Raw genomic sequence first — 20,372 nt, 5'->3', positions numbered from 1 at the left:
ATAAAGTAACTTTACAATATTTGAATGGTAATGTGTCCCGCTCAGAGGAATCCAGTATGTGCATTGGATACAGTGATTTCTCCCTGCGACGCCCTATGCACTCCTCTACTATTACAATGGGTAAAAGCAATCCAGTGAGATAAAGTCCAATTATAAATGATATAAATAAAAACCATGCAACTTCCGTCACTATTCCAGCCAAATCCACTGTTAAGGTATCGACACTTAAATTAACCAATCAGGTGGTTGTTTCTTCTGAGCTAGACAGACTACTACCTCAGCTTGAATTTTCTTTACCTGACTTTTACAGACTCGTATTGACCCCAGGCTGACAAGGTAAAACACAATTCTTCAACCATTCTCTAAATATTGGGAATTATCCTTCTAAGCTGCCAATTTACTGGCTTAAATTAATTTACATGCTTTTAATGTGGACTCTATTGGAACATTTTAAGTTTGTTAACAATAAATAACATATATAAATAATAATAATAATAGTAATAATAATACATGTTTAGCAGCAATGCATCTGAGATCCACGAATGCAAAGCTAGTATCAATACACAGAAAAATATGGAAATAATAAGGTTACACAATATTCAAAAAACAGCCAATGTTCGAGCCCTTGAGAGCCTTCTTAGATCTGTGAAAGTGTTTGAGTTCCTAAAACATTGTCTGCCATTTTTCCACAGTTGTCTCCTGAGCAACCAATTTCAGGTTTTCAGATTTCATACTGAGATTTGAGACATCGGTAGAATTTTATTTTTGCATGCTGATTGTTCTATCTGGAGACACAACTAAAATGATTCTAGCTAACCTTCTCAAGTTAATAAAGGCAATATCTTTGCAAGTTAACCTATCATCAACTGGATCTAACCTCTACAGGAGTATTATAAATTAAATCCATGACACATAGGTTTGCTTAAAATCATTCATGAAATATGGGTATCGCTAGCTAGGCCTTCATTTATTACCCACCCAAACTGTTCTGGGGTGAATGTGGTGGTGAACTACCTTCTGAACCATTACAGGGAGGAAGTGAGGTCTGCAGATGCTGGAGATCAGAGTCAAGAGTTTGGTGCTGGAAAAGCATAGCAGGTCAGGCAGCATTCAAGGAGCAGCAGAATCGACGTTTCGGGCATAAGCCCTTCATCAGGAATTCCTGATAGATAGCTTATGCCCGAAAGGTCAATTCTCCTTCTCCTTGGATGCCACCTGACTTGCTGTACTTTTCCAGCACCACACTCTCGACTTTGAACCACTTCAAGTCCTTGCTGTTTGGAAGGCAGTTCCAGGATTTTGACCCAGTTAAGAGTGGCAAATTGGTGGTGTATGGCATGGAAGGGAACTTGCAGATGTTGGTGTCCTGATACAATTGCTGAATGTTGAAGATATTGAGCAATTTGTATGTGTATATATGTAAATACTGTATATGAATGTACAGCTCAAATGAGAGGAGGCATACTGCTACAGCAACTTGCTAAGAAATGGGTGGCTGGACATGATATTGAAATTAAGTAGGCTGTTTTGATTCTTAACCTCTTTGTTTTACTAACTTTGCTAATGCCACCTCTTCAATTTTTAATTCATCTCCATTCATTTCCCAAACCGGAGGCATTTTGTGGTCTGGATGCCACTAGTATAGGAACATTCCACGAGTCCAGTGTTACTAGGATGCAACAGGTAGAACAAATGCAGATGAGATATTTCCATCATATGTTCTGAGGAAGGGCTACTGGACCTGAAATGTTAACCTTGATTTCTCTTCACAGAGGCTGCCTGACCTGCTGAGCTTTTCCAGCACTTTCCGTTTTTATGTTCATCATTGGCTTGGTGCACCACTCTCAATTCCAGCAAAATGTAGGTTGGGCAAGTGGTGACCTGCTATAGTTACATACCACTTTTGAACACCATAATACCTACTCATACCACTTTCCATTTAATGCCACAGTCACACAGAATTTAATGTTTATTTATTGCTTATTTGTCATCTCTTGGTTAAGAGGCATACTTCGTGATATTTCGTACTGAATGAGGAATATTGAAATCTGACAGCAATTTTGCGAAAAGTAGCAAGGATTAATATACTGGTGTCTGAAATTCCAATTTAAATTGGGACTTCCCAATTTTTACTTGCTGAAATCAAGCTTTAATATCAAAGCCTCACCTTTAACATCCATTAGTTCAAGTTTAGTTTCCAGCAATCAAATCCACCTTTAAAAGATTGACTCAAAGTAATTGGGAAAGTAGCAATGCTATGACCACCTACTGAGTTAAAGCACAGTGATTTGTATCAAGTTAGAAAGATATGTCATATTTGAAGAACTTTGTGTTTAGCACAAACTATGTGGGATTTTGTTCTGGCTTGATGACAGCAAGAGATAAAATACAGCATCAGACTCTTGTTGAACTCTTGGCAAACTATACTCTGTTTTCAGCTTCATATTATCAGTCTCATTATAAATTGAACAGTCTGCACTGTATGTAAGTAGGAATTTTTTGTTCACTGTGTAAGGAATTATCAATGTTTAATGGTTATCATATGTATGACTAATGCACATAAAATTTGAGATACTGTGTCAGTATCCAATAAGGAGGAAATTACAAAGTGGAAATGTAGCTGTGCAAAGCTGCACAAAACTCTGGTGCAGCTGCATTTGGAGTATTGCATTATAGGAAGGATGTGGAAGCTTTGGAAAGGGTTCAGAGGTGATTTACTGGGATGTTGCCTGGTATGGAGGGAATGTCTTACGAGGAAAGGCTGAGGGATTTGAAGCTGTTTTCATTAGAGAAAAGAAGGTTAAGAGGTGACTTAATAGAGGCATACAAGATAATCATAGGGTTGTTGTGGTTCTGTTTGCCGAGCTGGGAATTTGTCTTGAACACCTATGGGCGAGAGACGCTAAGACAAGCCAGGAAATGGGAATCCTGTGCCAACCTCCTAAGCGCCACATACGAACAACTCCGGTTCCTGCATGAATGCCGAAAGAATCGAATCCTTCCACCTGCAAGACAAATTCCCAGCTCGGCGAACAGAACCACAACAACGAGCACCCGAGCTACAAATCTTTTCCCAAACTTTGAATCATAGGGTTAGATAGGGTGGACAGTGACGGCTTTTTTCCTCGGATGGTGATGGCTAGCACGAGGGGACATAGCTTTAAATTGAGGGGTGATAGATAGAGGACAGATGTGAGAAGTGGTTTCTTTACTGAGAAAATAGTAGGGTCGTGGAATTCCCTCCCCACAACTGTAGTGGATTCGCCAACTTTAAGGGCATTTAAATGGTTATTGGGTAAACATATGTATGAAAATGGAATAGACAGGCTTTAGATTGGTTCCACAGGTCGGTGCAACATCGAGGGCCAAAAGGCCTATACTGTACTGTAATGTTCTATACTCTAACTGCCATTTCCACGTCCTGTTACAGAATTCACTGACCAGGCACTGGGGGAGGTAATTATCCTTCAAATGAGAATGGGAAAGAGGTAAGACCCCCAACGTGCACTGGCCACGAACTGGCGTATGTGAGATTGATGAATTTACCCTTAGGGTGCCATTGCATGACAGTACTAGTCTTGGTGTCTCTCTGTGAAGTTGACAGACCTCTGCTGTGTTGCCGGATAGGTTGACCACTGAGAAGCGGTCTTTCAATGTTAAATGAACTGAACAGCATGTTCGCCCCAGCGCCCAGAGAGAGCACTGTTAGGCTATCGACTAAGCACTGTTCCATGTGAGATAACATTTCCCTGTGAGCTCTGCCTGTGTTTACGCCATTTTGCCAGAATTTCCGCCAAAGTTACAGCGTGAAGAGGTTGGGGGAAATCTCTGCAAATGTTATTCCTTTGTCTTCAGTGCGTCAGGATTTGATTAGAGATTGAGCTCCTCGATTACATTATCTGAAGACTATCCCATTCATACTCTCCTGAACTCACACTGGACCAAGGTGAGAGATGTTTCATGCCACTGTTATAAATCTAAACTACCAGATTATTATTTGTCTGATGTAAGGATCCCTCAACTCGGGCACGTTAACTCAACACATCCTCTTGTGCAAATGTTCAAATAATTCATTCTCTAGCTGGCTTACAAGAGAGACTTTCACTGATCGAGTGGATTCTCCTAACACTGTGGGGCTCCGATAATAAATCCCACTAACGATCACCGCCGCTTCTGTTCCGTGTCTGAGTGATTTTTTTTCTCTCTCGCACTCCGTTGAGCTGCTGGTTGGAGCATTCACTTGCTCCACAGTCACAGAATAGGGGTGTTCCCTCGCTCTGGAGATGATGCCGAAGCATCCCGCCCTCCCGCTCTTACTGTCAGCTCGGTGATGGTGTTGGAAATGAGTATCCGACAGGACAGAAACAAACTTATCTAGAGACAATCCTACTCCACATACATCGTCTCGTCCCATAATAAAAGACTGAAGTACTTGGGGGTGGGGGGGGGGGGGGGTACTACTCCAGTATAGGGGGGTGGACAGCACACTACTGAGCCCCCAACATTTAAAACATCATCTGGTTGAAAATAATTGAGAGCCTTGATTATTTTGGCCCTACCTGGTTTCCACACATACACAGATTGAAACTCCTCGTCAGCTTCTGCCTTCACATTCCGGATCCCAAACACCAGGGTTAACACCACACCAATCCACTGTGCTGAAACAGCACAGTTCCTTGAACATCTGAGTGAAGCGGTGATTTTCCTCCCCAGTCTCATTGCTCCAGAATCACCAGGCTGTTTCAGCGTGACTCCAGCTCGGAAGACAAAGGATATTAAAAACCCTTGCCTTGTTATGAGAGATTTCTTTTTGTTTTCTCTTTAAATATTATTGCCGAGAAACCGTCTCATGTACGATGCAGGAAGTCTGTCTCCAGATATCTTGATTGGACGAACGTGGAGAAGATGCCAGGCATCAGAGAGAAAAGAAGTGTGTGTGCGTGTGTGTAAAATATATATATGTAATACAATAATGAGTCGTGCTGCAACCGTTTCCTCACTTCCCGAGTCGGTGACAAGCGACAGGATTCACTCAGTTGAGGAGAGCAGCTGTCCACTAGGAGTTCCGGCTGATACAGCGGGTCATGCAGGGTCTTGGAGGCGGCAGCAAGTCATTCACACCAGCTGCACAGAGAGAAAGAAACAAATGCTGTAATGCCACTGCCTAGATATGCTGCATAGCACTGCTGTCTGCACCCAGAACCATGTGGAAAAAGCACACCAGCATATGCGTGTCTGCACCTGCATCTTACAGCAACCAGAAAGTCAAGTGATGAAACCACTCAGAGCTGGGTAGGTGCGAGGGAGTGGGCGGGAGGGGAGGATCTCAGTCACCAGTCCCCTGGAGGTTTGCATTTTGTATTTTTATAAAATAAAATACTCCCTGGATTCGTCCTTTTCAAATACATTAGATTAAAAGGCGTCTATCAAATAATTCCCACCCACCATCTATTTAAATATTCTAGCGCCACAGCAAATTAGCAATGAGTGCTTACGAATTCCCTTTTGTTTATCTACCACTTTTCACCTCGAAGAGGGAATTAAGAGGCTCGGAAAGCTTGCCACCCTGTCCCTTGTTATCACCCCTGATAAACAAGTGTGAATGACTTTTTGTCGACTGTCAGAAAACAAGCATCGAAAGATTATCATTCGATAGAGGAGATTCGATATTGCTGTTGATTTTATGAACCCCCAGATAGAGAAAGTGAAAACAAAGCGAAAGCCCTGGCAGCTTTGCAGCTTTTGAAAAGCTCAACCCCGGCTGTGCACTACAACAAAAATGTGTATCAGAAACGGCTGCAGCATTATATTATAGCTTTATGTGTTGCAACGTTGTAGATTAAAACACTTTCAAGATAAAGTGAATTGGATTTAGTGATGTGCTTGATACATGACTGTAACCATTTTTGATCAGGGAGACTCGCTTAAATTAAAAAAGCTCTGTGTCAGCCAGTTTATGGATGTGTATAATTGGAGTTCTGCAACTGCTATAAGGCTTTGTGTGAACTGAACTTCTGCCATAAAATAAATGAAGTGAATGGACTTGTGTTACACAGTGAAGTCCGTTTGTTCACCTTACACAGTCAGTTTAATGCAGTTATACAAAACCGTTATGGTAAAAATAGGTGGAAACAACGTCAGACAAGAAGTAGTTTGAAGAACAGGAAATAACCTGTCAGCATTTTTCAGAAAAAGAACAATTGACATTAATTCACAAACCTAATGGTTAGCAAGGTACGTTGGCAGATATTTGTTGTTTAACCGATGACTTAAAAAGAATATTGCAGTGATGTCAGTAATGGGAATGACATCAAAACAACAAAAAAGGAATCAAGTTGACGGAATCGAAGTAGGGAGGGTTTAGGATTGAAGAGCGGAGGTTGGATGAGAGGACTAATACAAGCTCCAATGTATAGGTGATTGCTATCAATATTGTCACAATTTCAGCGTGGTTATCCCTCTGATACAGGATTTTGTCAGTTATGTACTGACAAGATGTCAATGTTCAAACGTCAAACTGTGCGAAGGCGAAATCTGTACCAGCACTGAACTCAACTATCAGGTGATTGTGTTTTTGAAAAAAAACTGATTGGTCCTAAGCATGTGTTTTTCAACAGTACTATGCCCTGAAACATAATCAAATAATAAATCACTCTTTATTGTTTAATTTGGAAGAGCTGGTATGGAATGGTGAACCTTGGAGCTTTTGAAGAGGTAACAGAGAGGGTTGATTTTGCAAGGCTATTGTGTAGTTTACATGAACTTCTGAATGGTGTTTCATACGATGCCATAGAACAGACTGGTGAGGAAAGTCATAGCTATGGAGTGAAAACAGCAGTAACAATATGGATACAAAATTAGCTGAGGGATAGGTTTCAGAAAATAATAGTTAATGAATATTTTTCAAATTGGTGGAACTAGGCCCCCCTCAGTTCATACTGAGACCTTTGCTTTTCCTGATCTAAATTATCTGGATCGTGACATGCAAGGAGCAATTTCAAAATCACCTGAATGAGATAAAGAATTTGGGAGCATTGTAAATTGTGAGCAGAGCAGTCCAGAATTTCAAAAAGATATGGACAATTTAGTCGATTGGGAGTGTAAATGGGGGAGGCAATGGCCTAGTGGTATTATTACTAGCCTATTAATCCACAGACCCAGGTAAAGTTCTGGGAACCCAGGTTCCTAATCCCACTGTGGCAGATAATGGAACTTAAATTCAATTTTTTTAAAAACTAGAATTAAAAGTCAAATGATGTCCATGAAACCATTGCTGGTTTTCAGAAAAAACCCATCTGATTCACTAATGTCCTTTAAGGAAGGAAATCTGTTGTCTTTACCTGGTCTGGTCTACTGGTGACTCCAGACCCACTGCAATGTGGTTGACTCCAGACTACCTCTGGGCAATGAGGATGAGCAGTAAATACTGGCCCAACCAGCAAAGCCCACATCCTCTGAATTAATTTTTTAAAAAAGATGAAGTTCATTGCAGAGAAATGTGAGGTAATATATTTTATACAGAGAACATAGGCAGTAAAAAATAATGGATAATATTCTAAAAGATGTGTAGGACAAGAGAAACCTGGGTGTATTCATGCACAAGTCACTAAGGTTGGCCACAGAGATAGAGAGGTCAGTTAATAAAGCATACAGCATTTTACAATTCATTAATAGGGGCATAGAATCAAAAACCAGGAAGTTGATGCTGAGCTTGTATAAGACACTTGTTAGAGTACAGCTAGAGTACTGATTACAGCCTTGGGTGCCACATTATAGTAAGGATGTGAATATATTAGAGAGAGAGGACAAGAAGTTTACTAGAATGGTTCCAGGAATGAGAAACATCAGGATAAATTGGAGAAGTTGAGGTTATTTTCCTTGGAGAATAGTAGGCTAAGATGAGATCTGATAGATAATACTTTGTCTCAATGACACCGACATAGATTAATGAGAAAGCAAAGTCATAGCGTTGATATTATGGCACATAAACTGTATGATATTTTTTCTTTAGCCACATTTAACAGCAATGATTATCGCATACATAAGTCTCCTGTGGAGAACTGTTACCTTTTTTTCGGTCTGCAAATCATGAGGAAATGTTTCCTCTGAAGAACAAAACAAGTTTTGCTGTTACCATGTTGTTAAAGGATAAAATCTCCCAAGATGCATTACAGAGCAGTGCAAGGTGCATGGAAACATTGAAATAGTATTAATGTAATCGTGAGATATATCCTGAGATACTACTAATATATTTTTAAGGTATAACATCTGAGGCAATTATATTTGCATACATACAGAAAATATTAGAATTGCACAATAGATCCCTTGATAGCAAAGAAAAAAAGTGATTGGATGACCAGTCACTTGACTATTGGGCTATAAACAAGTTCTTGAATAAAATAAATAGAGAAGAAACAACCAGCAGATAAAAATCAAGTACAAGCTATATTGGCACATAGATACAGAAAGAAAAAAATGTCATTGCAGGAAGTACTATAATATTTTATGATTTTCTCAGTCATTAATAGTATTTGTCAGCCCAGCAATGACACTGAGTGGACAAATTCACCAAGTAGTGCAGCTCTAACCCATCATGACTAGGAAAACTCCTACTTGTACTTACACACAGAATCTCAGTCAGAATGGTGGTACAAGTAGATCTTGCTTAAAGTGTGTTTCAGCAGCACGAGTTGCCTATAATATTGCTAGGAAATTAGGGAATGCTATTTTAGAGAATGCTTACCTCTGCTTGCAATATTGCGAATCCAGAGGTGATTGTTTTGCATGCTTTGTTCTGTGCGCACAATGATGTCAGTTGCCGTCACAGCATGTGAGAGGTGCAGTACTATACCTTGAACAGCTTCATCTCAAAAATTAAACTAATGACCATTCATTGCTGTCTCTCTGAGACAAGAATATTCTTGTATATCTCCTGTATAAGCCCTGTACAATTCCTGCAGTACTGCATTACTCTTATAGATATCATTTGCCTTTCTAATATGTTCTAGTACCTGCATATCACGCAATCTAAACCAACCCCCAAGAAACAGTCAGAAGACAATAAACCACAGCCATGTACTTCTGCAATCACAGCTGCACCTGAAGATGGTGATGATAATGACCCTCTGTCCCTACATTAACAATATGTTTTCAATGTAATGTATTAAATTTACTTTTGTTTTGTTAATAAATATGATTTAAAGGTTCATCCGGGCTGCATTATACTTTGTGTTAGGTTTTTGGGTGATTTTTGAGTGATTGTGAGTATTATTTTTTTGCTGATCTGCCCCAACCCCACTTTTCCCATAGGCTCCATTATTTCTATTTAGTGATTTTCTATTAAGCAAAGTTTCACTGGAACACAACTACGGTGTTACAGGAGAACTACCTATATCACAATAAAGTTCCAATCAATGACCTATGGCTGGGAAAGTGTATGTCTATGAAAGTCAGATGAGGACAGCATTGAGTTTAATCATAATGGATCCAATGTTGAACAGTGAACACCTGCATGCTTGCTTGATTCATGAACAATGGTTGTTTGAGCAGATGAAGCATGTGATGTTGAAGACATCATATGAGTAGATAATTATGGAAATGACTCGAGAAAAAGGGAGAACAAATTAGTGTTCTTGTACTCTTCCTAATTTGCAGCTTGAGAGGATATTGATCTTTGTGATACAGCAATACTACCATCTCACATTTGAATAGCACCTCTAAATTATTGAGTGACCAAAGGCACTTTACTGAATAGTAACAATGGGAATGAAAATATTGAGCCAACGTGCAAAAGAAAAAGTGACTGAATATGTGTGGAGAAAGGATGAATTTTCAACGGAGGTTAAAGTACAAAAGGGAAGGACAGAGATTGAGTACTTCTGAAAAAGGATTTCACAAAACAGATCGCCGAAGCTTGAAAGACTTGTCATTAATATTTAGAGGGAGGTCAGGATGCATTGAAGGCTAAAGTCAGATGATCAAATGATAAACACAAACATATTGGTCTAAAGGAGGTTCCAGAGGTTGAGTGGAGTAAAGTTGTGATTGGGTTCGGAGATGCGGGCAAAAGATTCATACATTGTGCAAAAGGCAATGGATGTCTATCAGCCAAGCCAGAAGTGATGGATCATTGGGGAAAGAATATCAGGCTTGGTGTTCAGCTCAGGCCAGAAAGAACACTAATGTTATGTGTGAATTTGTTAAATAAAAAGAGAAGCAAAGAGTGGCTGGAGGCATTATGAAGGGAATACAGTTTGCGCTCGTATCCACCAGAAATAGCAGCTTTCAGTTTCTCAAAGTCCTGCTGAAGAAGCTGTAACACATCCAAGAGTTTAATGTTAAGTAGTGTAACAGGATGCAAGAGGTTGTAGGATCAAAATAAGGTGTGTAGAAATAAAGGTGGGTTTTGTCAGCTGGATACCGAAATGATCCATGTTTGCAGCTGATATCATCAATCTATTATGTGGAATCAACTTCCACAAATTTAAAAATAGTGAAAAGTTGTTGGAAGACAATTCATATAATCAAACATGCAAGCTACAGTGAAGAGATTGAATTGAATAATGATACATAACATGGCCAAAGCCATGGATTCTCTTAATACAAAAGGCAAAGTATTATGAGTACTGGAAATCTGAAACGAGTTCTAAGAAGTTATCAAGCTGACATATTATCTTCCTCTCCACATACTTTACCTGATGTACTGAGTACTTTCAGGACTTTTGTTATTATAGATAACACTTACGTCTTTGACCAAGATGGTGTCTGGGCTATGATATGTGCTGAAGCTGAACTAGAGGAATTTGAACAGAGGATTTCTGGTGATGTTGACACAGTACTGCGATGTGATGACATACTCTCATGTTTCATGGAACAATGCAAGTTTAAAGATGGGTTGAAAACTAGAAAAACTGAAGGTTGAGTGTGGACTTTTTGAATAATAGCAAGTCAGATTTAACATGAAGGTTGAGTCTTCTAATATTCTGCACAATGTATTGTGATTCCAAAAAGCATATGAATTTGAGGTATATTCAGCATAGATTAGTTGATGGAGAGCACAAATCTCATTTTTTAGAGATTGACATTCTGAAAAAGAATTTGTAGCACAGTGGGATTGGAAGGGGAAGGTGAGAAAGGTCAGATGAAAGAGTTAGAAGAAACCTGGGAGCATGAAGGTGAGATGTACATTGGAAACCAAGGGTAAGTCAGTTATGATTGTTGTTCAGGATGAGCCAATGCTGACTGCTCCAGAAGACATGTTGGAGGATAACAACATAAACTTAGAGGCTCTCATTCATTTTGCAGGTGTTTAACCGGTTGATCACAGTAGGACTGAATATAGGTTCAAGTACAGTGTTAATTATGCAGAATAATTCAGAATATAACTGATTGGCTGTTGATAAAAGCTGTTGTCTAATCAGATCTCAGGTTTCTACTGAGGATCTTCATGTGACATTTTTACACAGAGTTTGAATCTTTGCAGTTGTCTTCCCCAGAGAGCTATGGAAACTTAGTCTTTGAATATATTTAAAGTAGAGTTGACATATTTCTGATTACAAATGGCATATAGAGTTATGTGGATAGTATGGATAAAGGAATTGAATCATTCATTCAGCCATGATTGTTACAAAGCAAAGAGCAGCCTTGAGGGACTGAATGGTTATTCCTGTCTGGTCTTTTCCCAAGGGTGGGGGGAGGTCAAAACCACGGGACATATTTTTAAAGTGAGAGGAGAAAGATTTAAAAGGGACCTGAGGGGCAAGTCTTTCACACAGTGGTTGGTTTGTTTGTAGAATGAACTGCTGGGGAAGTGGTAGATGCTGGTAAAAGATGTTTGAATAGGTACATGAAATGGAAAGGTTTAGAGAGATATGGGCCAAATGCAGGCGAGTGGAACTACTTAGTTTGGGAAATTCAGCATGGACGAATTGGAGTGAAGGGCCTGTTACCATGCTGTATGACTCCATTTCTGAATAGACCAATTTACTTGGCCCATTAATCTTTAAGAAAATGGGGCAGGATGTTCCATGAGATAGTGTGGTCTGAAATGCAGGATTCACTTCCTTTCTTAGTTACTCTGCTACCGGTCTGTCTCATCATGTCATTGTAAGTCAAGGCAGCTTGATGGACAAATTGTCGCCATTTTGAACAATTTGTAACAATCTCCTCTCAGTCATTCATGTCAATCGTTCAGTGCTTCAAGAATGTCTGAAATGTTTCCTTTATCCCCCTCTGGCAATGAAGGCTGTTCATTTTTGTTCTAGGATACCTGCAAAGTAGAGTCGAAAGTGGATAGAAAGCAGAGAAGAAATCTCAGAATGGCTGGACAAATATTAATGAGGATTAAAAAGGACTTCAGATCTGCATTGGCTGCCAAGATCCCCATGTGTGAGGCCATAAAAGAAAAAGACATTACAAGGACCAACATGAGAGCTTTAGGTATGGTGATGAAGTGTAGTAGAGTGAATGACAAGAAGGGAGATAACCAATTCAAAACAAGTTCAAAATTCAAGGGTCAAAACGGATGGAAGAAAGTGACAGTACTTGCAGGGCAATGAAGGAGCAGTCAATAAATCTCCTACAGTACATGGAATTGCTTTATACACAACTCTGAACCATTGATATGATTAATAATGAGATGGGGTACTGCAGCTAGAGCCATCAAATACAATTTAAGAAGAAATGCAACATACTCCATCAATTGCAGTTTACATATGGAGTGAGAGTGAGATGAATTTCATAAGTAAAATGGATCTCAAATTTACTGTAAGTTATTAAAGCACATTACTCTTAAGATTGAGAATTGTTTTATAGGGGTGAATGTAGTAAACAACAATAACACAAAAGAAGAGATACTAATTTTCTCCTGAGCATATGTTTGAAAAAAAATGTGCTCAACAGAATTGTTAAAAAAAAGGAATCCTGACAGAACATCTCAGGTTCATTGAGTTGGCTCTTCTTTCACATGCATGAAAAGTCTACATCACTCACTGACACCTGCACCACGTATGAGTTATGAGGCTGTCACACTTAGGAGAGAACCACCATATTCAACAATCTGGGGTGAGTTACCTTCTGTTTATTTAGAAAACGACATCAGTACATTTATATCATAGGGCAACTGAAGGAGCTGAAATGCAACATTTTCACTGTCAAGACTCCAGTCATTCTAATAAATAATGATATATTAATGCCAACGTTTTAGGTGAACAGTTAAAAGATTAGTATTTGTAAGGGTGAAAGCTAGAATGTGAATCTGATGTTTAAATGTTCCATACATCTTAGAGATTTCAAAGTCATACAAGTGACAGTAAATTACTTGTAGTTTTATTTTCATGGAAATATAAGAGACATTTGTACTCCTTCAGAAATGATAGCATCAAATGGGATATTCACTGTAAAAGGGCAACTCATCTTTTTTGCTACACTGAAGGATCAGGCTGCACGGATCTAACAAGGCATATTTCTGATTTCTAATCTGTGCTACAATAGATGATTTCAGGTGGGTTAAATAGGGGTGCCACAGTTGGGCATGTGATCCTGTACCACAGAAGGTGGTAACCTTACGTAACCTATCTCTTCTGAATGCTGTTTGAAGTTTGGCAGAGGGCAGTCAGTGGAAGACTTGGTGGTATTCACCTCAAAATTGAATAGTCCACCTAGATTACCCATTAAATAAATCAATAATGGGAACCTGCTTGACATACCAGGGTATGACTTCATTCTCATAACGATACTTTAACAAATCGTGACTTTACTTTCAGCTCAATGCTAGTCTGATATCAAGCCTTTTCACGACATCAGTGACCCAAAATTGGCATTAAGGACACAAGCAATTGTTAATAATCATATAGTGTCATCCAATGTTACATCCATCCTATATCTCTATGAAATGTATTTCTCTTAACCACAGGCCCCTTGCTTTGAAAATGTAGCATACCTTCCAGAAAAGTATGAGAGAATACCATGCAGTATAAAAATAAATTAAATGTCGGTTATATGTTAGGAGGAATGTTCTTTATCATTAACACAAAGTTGTACACTTCAGACATATTTCCATCTAGCTTTAAGCTAACTTCCCAACAGAAGTAAAAGTTGGTCACTTTGTCATTTGCAGCAATGTTTGTAATACATAATAAGCAGAACATTATTTCTCCTTTATGTTAGATCCAAATTTATCAAACAGAACAGATGATCATCTGTTTTATTTCCAAATGTGTTGCATAAATTCTGAACAGAGAGACTTGTCTGATCAAATATTTTCTTTCTTCCATTGGGAAGATTAAATTGTCAGTAAATGTATTGCAATGGCACGTTTAAATATTTAGCACGTATTTATATTCATACTTTCTGTTAGAGATTGCACCAGATGCAAATACTTTCATTGGCATGAAATAGGTTTTCATCGACTGTTTCCTAATGAAAAGTGGAAAGATGATGTCATTGTGGTGCCCCTATCACATAGCTTAGCTATTTACGTAAGTAGGTGTCTAAAGGTTAAATAATAAGTACAATCAGAGCTGACAATCAAAATTATATATATCTCTAGTGAATACATATTTAAGAAGGTTCCAGTTACTTTCTTCATATTTTAAACACAGTTTCATACAAAACATTTAGTTTTGTAAGTTACAAAACAAGCTATCTAAATATTGCTGGATAAAAGCTGTTGTGATTGCTGTTGTGTCCAACAACATGTGTCTCACTTAGCTAGAGAGAACAAAAAGAGTAAATTTCTTGTCTTGAATAAATTTGTTTATGTAAGGTTGAGTGGTAGAAGTGGTGCTACAATTAGCTTCCTCTTGCCCAGTTCAACGAGGAGAAAAAGAAGCAACAAAGGTTCCTGTTTCTAATTGTTGTTCAGTGAACTAGAAAGTCTGCCTGTGTAGAGAGGAATGCCTGAGCATACTTGTGTTATCCCAATAATTATTTAGCCTGTAAGACGGAATGCATTTGGCCAAAGACCAAAGTGTCTCTGGGAGGGATGGCATTTAAAGCAGGAGTCAAGGTGCCTCAGCCCATAGCCTATAGGTCACCTTTACCCATCAGGCTTCAGCTTAATTGGGGCTGGTCCACCATCAGGATGATTCCAGTGGTTCCATAGACATATCCCAAGTTGGTACCTAATGGGCCTAATTAGCTACACACCAGACAGTTCAGGTTCCTCCCTGTCAGTCTCTTGATTCAAGTGAGTTTAAATTTGTATTTTGGCAACTGCTACAGGGACAACTTAAAATTGTGATATTGTTTCAAATGATTATATCAGACTCAGAGATAATCAAAGTGATTATCTCAGTATGACCGAGGTTCAAGTCCCACCTGCTCGAGGGCTTTGTAATAACAACTCTGAACAGGTTGATTATAAAATATCTAGCCTGTGGGTCCTTTTAAAAAAACCCTTGCCATATGGTAACAATGTACAAATATACATTTACAATTTAGTCTTCTGCATTTTACCTTTATAAATGGCAACAAAACTATTTTCACAGAACTGTAAAAGGGTCACCATCCACAATCAAATTAATTTTAATTTATTAGCGAATTAAGATTCTACATGAAAGGATTACAATGTAATTACAATAAAGGATAACTGTTAATTATTCCCTGAAGGGCTCCCTCTAATGTTGACACATCAATCTACAATGTACAAATGTTAGAAACTATGGGCGGAATCATACTGGGGCCTGAACAGCGTGAATTATGATGGGATAGCATGAGAAGTCTAATAAGGACTATCTTGATGTCACGAGCACTGATACATCTTGTATTTAACTACTGTATGTTGAGGAATGTCTGACTAGGTAGCAAAGAGTTATGTATGAAGTGCAAAATTGCATGTTAACTTATTAAACACAGATCCCACTTTATTAATGTTCACCTTCCTACTTTACCAAACACACCAAGCAATCTAACATCAAGAATTCTCGACATGGGTATCCAGTTGTGTATCAACTAGCTTCAGCTCACCACTGGCTTCAGGCAGTCTCCATATTGCTCAGGATGAAATGGCACCTCAGGACACAGTTAATAGCTACTGGCCCTTGTCTACAGAAATTGGCAGCTGACATTTGACCTCATGCAAGTTCTCAGACCCACTTGCAAAATGCTTAGGAAAAAAAACCTGCTTTGCAGGGTACAGCAATAACGAGCATTGAGTGGCTGCTGCAAGTGCATATTGTGCACAAGAACAGGCACCGGGTGGCAGCTTGAACCAGGCAGCAGCTCATGGCAGCCCATTCGCTCTCATCATCAGCTAACCTAGTGCCTACTTGCATGCCCACTGCATTTCAGGCCTCACCTTGCCTTGCCATGGTGCATCATACCTTTTAGCGCATTGGCACTTCAGACAGAGTTTGAAGGTTATCTGTACTATCACATTGATCAGTTCTTTTGAATGGACACACAGACAGACTGCTTGCCATGCCTGTCAGGAGGAATTAGTCCAGGTCAAGGGACAGCTTGCTGTAGAGCACACAGACACACCAATCTAACACACACAGCATGTGTAAACAGACTTCCAGTTTACTCAACTTCAGAAACTGAGTGGGAGCTAGTCCTCAGCCCAGTCCAGGAAGGGCCGCTGCTGGTCACAAGATTCTGGTACTGTCAGTCACAAACACAACCTGTGCACAGCCCTGGGGGTTTGGCAATGATCAATCATCCATTTGGGTCATCAGTCATGGGTGGGACATATCTGACTATAGACCAGGGACTGGGCAACAGACCATTTTGTAGGGGCAACACAAGCATTCCTGATGAAGGGATTATGCCCAAAACATTGATTCTTCTGCTCCTTGGATGCTGCCTGACCTGCTGTGCTTTTCCAGCACCACACTCTCGACTCTGATCTCCAGTATCTGCAGTCCTCACTTTCGCCATTCAGGGGAGTTGCCTATCATCAGTTGGGGAGTTGCAAGACAGCAGTCAGGGATCTAGTCAGTTATAACCATGAATTGCTCATCAAAGTCGGTCAGATGTTTGGGATAAATAATGGTCTGTGCAATGATCATTGAAGAGGATACAAGGGGGTCTGTACAGGTGAATCACTGTCTAAAGGTGTGGAGCAGTCAAGGCTGGGGGTGGAAAGCATAAGTGTGTGTTGAGGTGTGGACCAGGGGAAAGTCAAGGTATAAGCAGCAGAAAGGCTTGGAGGGCATGGTAGGAAACTTGGAGGGGGATATCGGCAGTGACCATCACCAGGGCACATACTGGGGAGTCCAGTGTCCAGAACTGGCATCATTACGGTGTAAGAGCAAGCCTGGGGAGTTAGGGAGGACAGTTGGAGTTCAGTATGGTAGGTTTCCACAGGGGAGAGAGAAGCAGAAATGAGCTGTCAAGCTCCTACAAGGTAAAAGGGCTCATAGAGACTCTGGGGAGCACCTTGCGACCAGGCAGAGCATGGTGGTGATAGTATCCACCACAATCTGCATTCCCTGTTATCAGTTATTTTTCACTAGATGTCTTTCACTGCAACTGGACGATGGCTGGGACATTGCCCAGGGTGGACGGAGTTAGTGTCAGCTTGATGGTTAAAAGAGTAAGACCAACGTATAGTAGATGCTAAGATGTTGAAGGGGTGAAAATGTGAAACATGCATTTGCAAACTACAGCTACATTTAACATCTAGTCATTTTTTCACCCATTTTCTTGTGGAATGTATGTGATTAGGGTTTAAATACTAGTCCAAGGCAATTTACACCGTGCAAGATAACGGGGCTCCTGAAGATGTAGCTCCATTGCTTCATAAAATCCCTACAGCATGGAAACAGGCCATTTGGCCAACAAGTCCACACCGACCCTCCAAAGAGTACCACACCAGACTCATTCACCTACCCTATTACTCTACATTTCCCCTGACTAATGCACCTAACCTACACATCCCTGAACACTGTGGGCAATTTACCATGGCCAACCACCTAACCTGCACATCTTTGGCAAGTGGTGGGATGACTGTGGTGCTGCTGGTGTTGTGCAGGACAGCAATACTGTCCAGACACAGTGTGCTATATCATCCTGATTGCTTAAGCTCTGCACATTTTAGGAGGCTACAAGACAATGTACCAAATGCTGAGGAGCTGGAGGACCAGGAGCAGTTTTCCAAGGAGGTGAATAAGGACATTGGGGAAAAGAAAATTCTCCTTGTTAGTGACAGAACTCAGCTACATTGGGCATTACAAACCAGACAGGATCTGAGTGATACCTGGCTCCAGTAGACAAGAACTGGCTGCAGCAGGCCATCTTGAGCTGTAGAATAGTCATTGGTGATCCCACCAGCATTTGGTTTACATCATGGGTGATCTGCGTATTCTCCAACTCATTTGCCATTGCTTTTGCTGACTGTAAATAAAAGCTTATGTTTGGAATTGTCTGATTGCTTGTATGTGATGTCCCCCATTTGGACAATAACAAGCTGCAGGTCTCCAATGGGTGTTGCAGCAAAGGAGCTTTGACTTTGAGACTGTGTTCAGACAAGATGCAGCTAAGGAGGGTTAACTGTGTAGGATGGTGGTTAAACAGAGACTAGGGTGAGAGAACAGGGTTGCACATGTGAGGGAATGTCAGCCACACTGGCTGTTTGTCACGACCAGTGAGCTTTGTGGCTGATTTGCCAGTTGAGGCAATGATCAATTTGCAGTGCTTGTCTGGATGCACAGTGGCCTTTCAAAGATGGGGCAGGAACCAGCGATGCTGGTCTTTCAGCTGATATGTGATGAGTAGCTGATAGTTCCAGGAACAGCATGTGGTAAGATGAAGCTAGAAGGGGCAAAGGAGCAGCTCAACTAGTTAATGAGGTGGGTGTGTTACGATACAACGAGAGATCTTGCTTGGCCTTGTGGTGAGAAACCCTCAAAAAAAAACTCAATGCAACTGACAGCCAAAAAAAAAACGGTCAGACTCAGATGCAATTTTCAGCTGAAGTGTTTTGACAGATAGTCTACCTTGGTCCAGCGTGACTATTTCATCTTCCACTGTTCATCAAATCTGCCAGCCAGCTCTGGAGGAGGCCTTTCTCAAGGAACCATGCAGCCAGAGAGACTGAACTGCTTGTCACTGCTAGATCCTTCTGGTCGTCACACCACGGGCAAATTTTTAAAGTCCAGCTGCACACCACTTCAAATGCTGCAATCCAGGAAGCGTCCCTCATAATTATATGTTTGACCTTTATCACTGAGGATGTGGACCACAAGAAAATCTCATTTCCCACTTGACAGACCTTGAGGAGTTGGTGGCTGGACAGGTGGAGAGTAAAACAGTCTGCTCACCTACTGACCACTACAGGTAGCCATGACATCACATCAAGCTAGCCTGGACTCAAATTGCAGCTTAGGTCAGTGTTATGTCCTGGGTTAAGAAGAAAGCCCAGCACCGTAGGAAGAATGTAGTGATCATCTGCATTCTTCAAGGTTAAGTGACATTATCTTCTCCCTGCTACCTTACATTCACAGAGCCACCATTCACTCCAACATTGTCATTGCATCTCACCAAGCTCCTGGATTACAAGTATCTGTTTTGAATAGCTCTCACTCAGATCATCCTCCCAAACTATTAATCTTTTCAACCATTGCTCACTCACTCACTACAGACATCTCCTCACCTTCTGTTGCTCAAACCTCACTACAAACTGCTCTTGCAGTCTCTTCTATCATACTCAATATCTCCCTTTGTCTCAACACATGACAAACACACAAAACCAGGTCAAAATATTCAAGTCCAGTGGAGAGATGGCAAACAAGGAGAAAATACTAGATTTTCCCAGAGAAGGGCATGACCACTCATGCAGAAACCTCAATGGGAACCAATACAGTAAGTTACATTCTGCTGTGCAACGCTGCTCTCCCCTTACAACCAATACTCACTCATTCTTCATTGCCTCATAGGCAACTAACTCTCTCTTCTCTTATGCAAATACCAGCAGCACCACGTGAGCATCCTCTAAGAGGCCAAAACTCTCAGCTCCATCTCTGAGAAGAAAGCCACTGAACCCTCAGAGGATGCAATGGGAAGGTTTTTGCCTGCACCTTCCACCAACTCCCAACACTTTCATTTCAGTGGGTTCTCTAAATAGTTTATACCTGGGAGCACAATTTGGTGAGAACATCACTGACTCAGAGCACTGCCAGAGGCCAGGCAAATGGTGAGCCCCTGTCCTCAGACATTAATAACTGTAGAGACAGCAAAGCTGTTTGTCAGAGACACTCGATAAATTTGATCCAACATTGCAGAATTCCACCAATGTTATCAGTACTTTGCTGGCTCTGGCATGCATAACTCTGGATGTTAGCATAGGTACTGCAATGGAGAGTAGGTCAAGCATACACAGTGTCTCCTCTTTATTGGTCTAGCCATAGGTCCTCAGCATCAAGAGTGAAGTG

The 20,372-nt window shown here is 40.5% G+C and overlaps 1 protein-coding gene across 1 annotated transcript in view; it reads right to left on the bottom strand.

Moving 5' to 3' along the window:
- Window positions 1-4,719, bottom strand: part of LOC140480487 (thrombospondin type-1 domain-containing protein 7A-like) — a 391,066-nt gene extending 386,347 nt beyond the window's left edge. The window contains exon 1 of the mRNA XM_072575404.1: window positions 4,560-4,719. Coding sequence (XP_072431505.1) covers window positions 4,560-4,719 — 160 coding nt within the window. The remainder of the gene's footprint in view (window positions 1-4,559) is intronic.
- Between the last annotated feature and the right edge of the window lie 15,653 nt (window positions 4,720-20,372).

This window comes from Chiloscyllium punctatum, chromosome 8 (genome assembly GCF_047496795.1).
Source record: "Chiloscyllium punctatum isolate Juve2018m chromosome 8, sChiPun1.3, whole genome shotgun sequence".
Taxonomy (NCBI): domain Eukaryota; kingdom Metazoa; phylum Chordata; class Chondrichthyes; order Orectolobiformes; family Hemiscylliidae; genus Chiloscyllium; species Chiloscyllium punctatum.
Note: the sequence above shows the minus strand (reverse complement) of the source record. Positions and strands in the feature narration are given on the sequence as shown.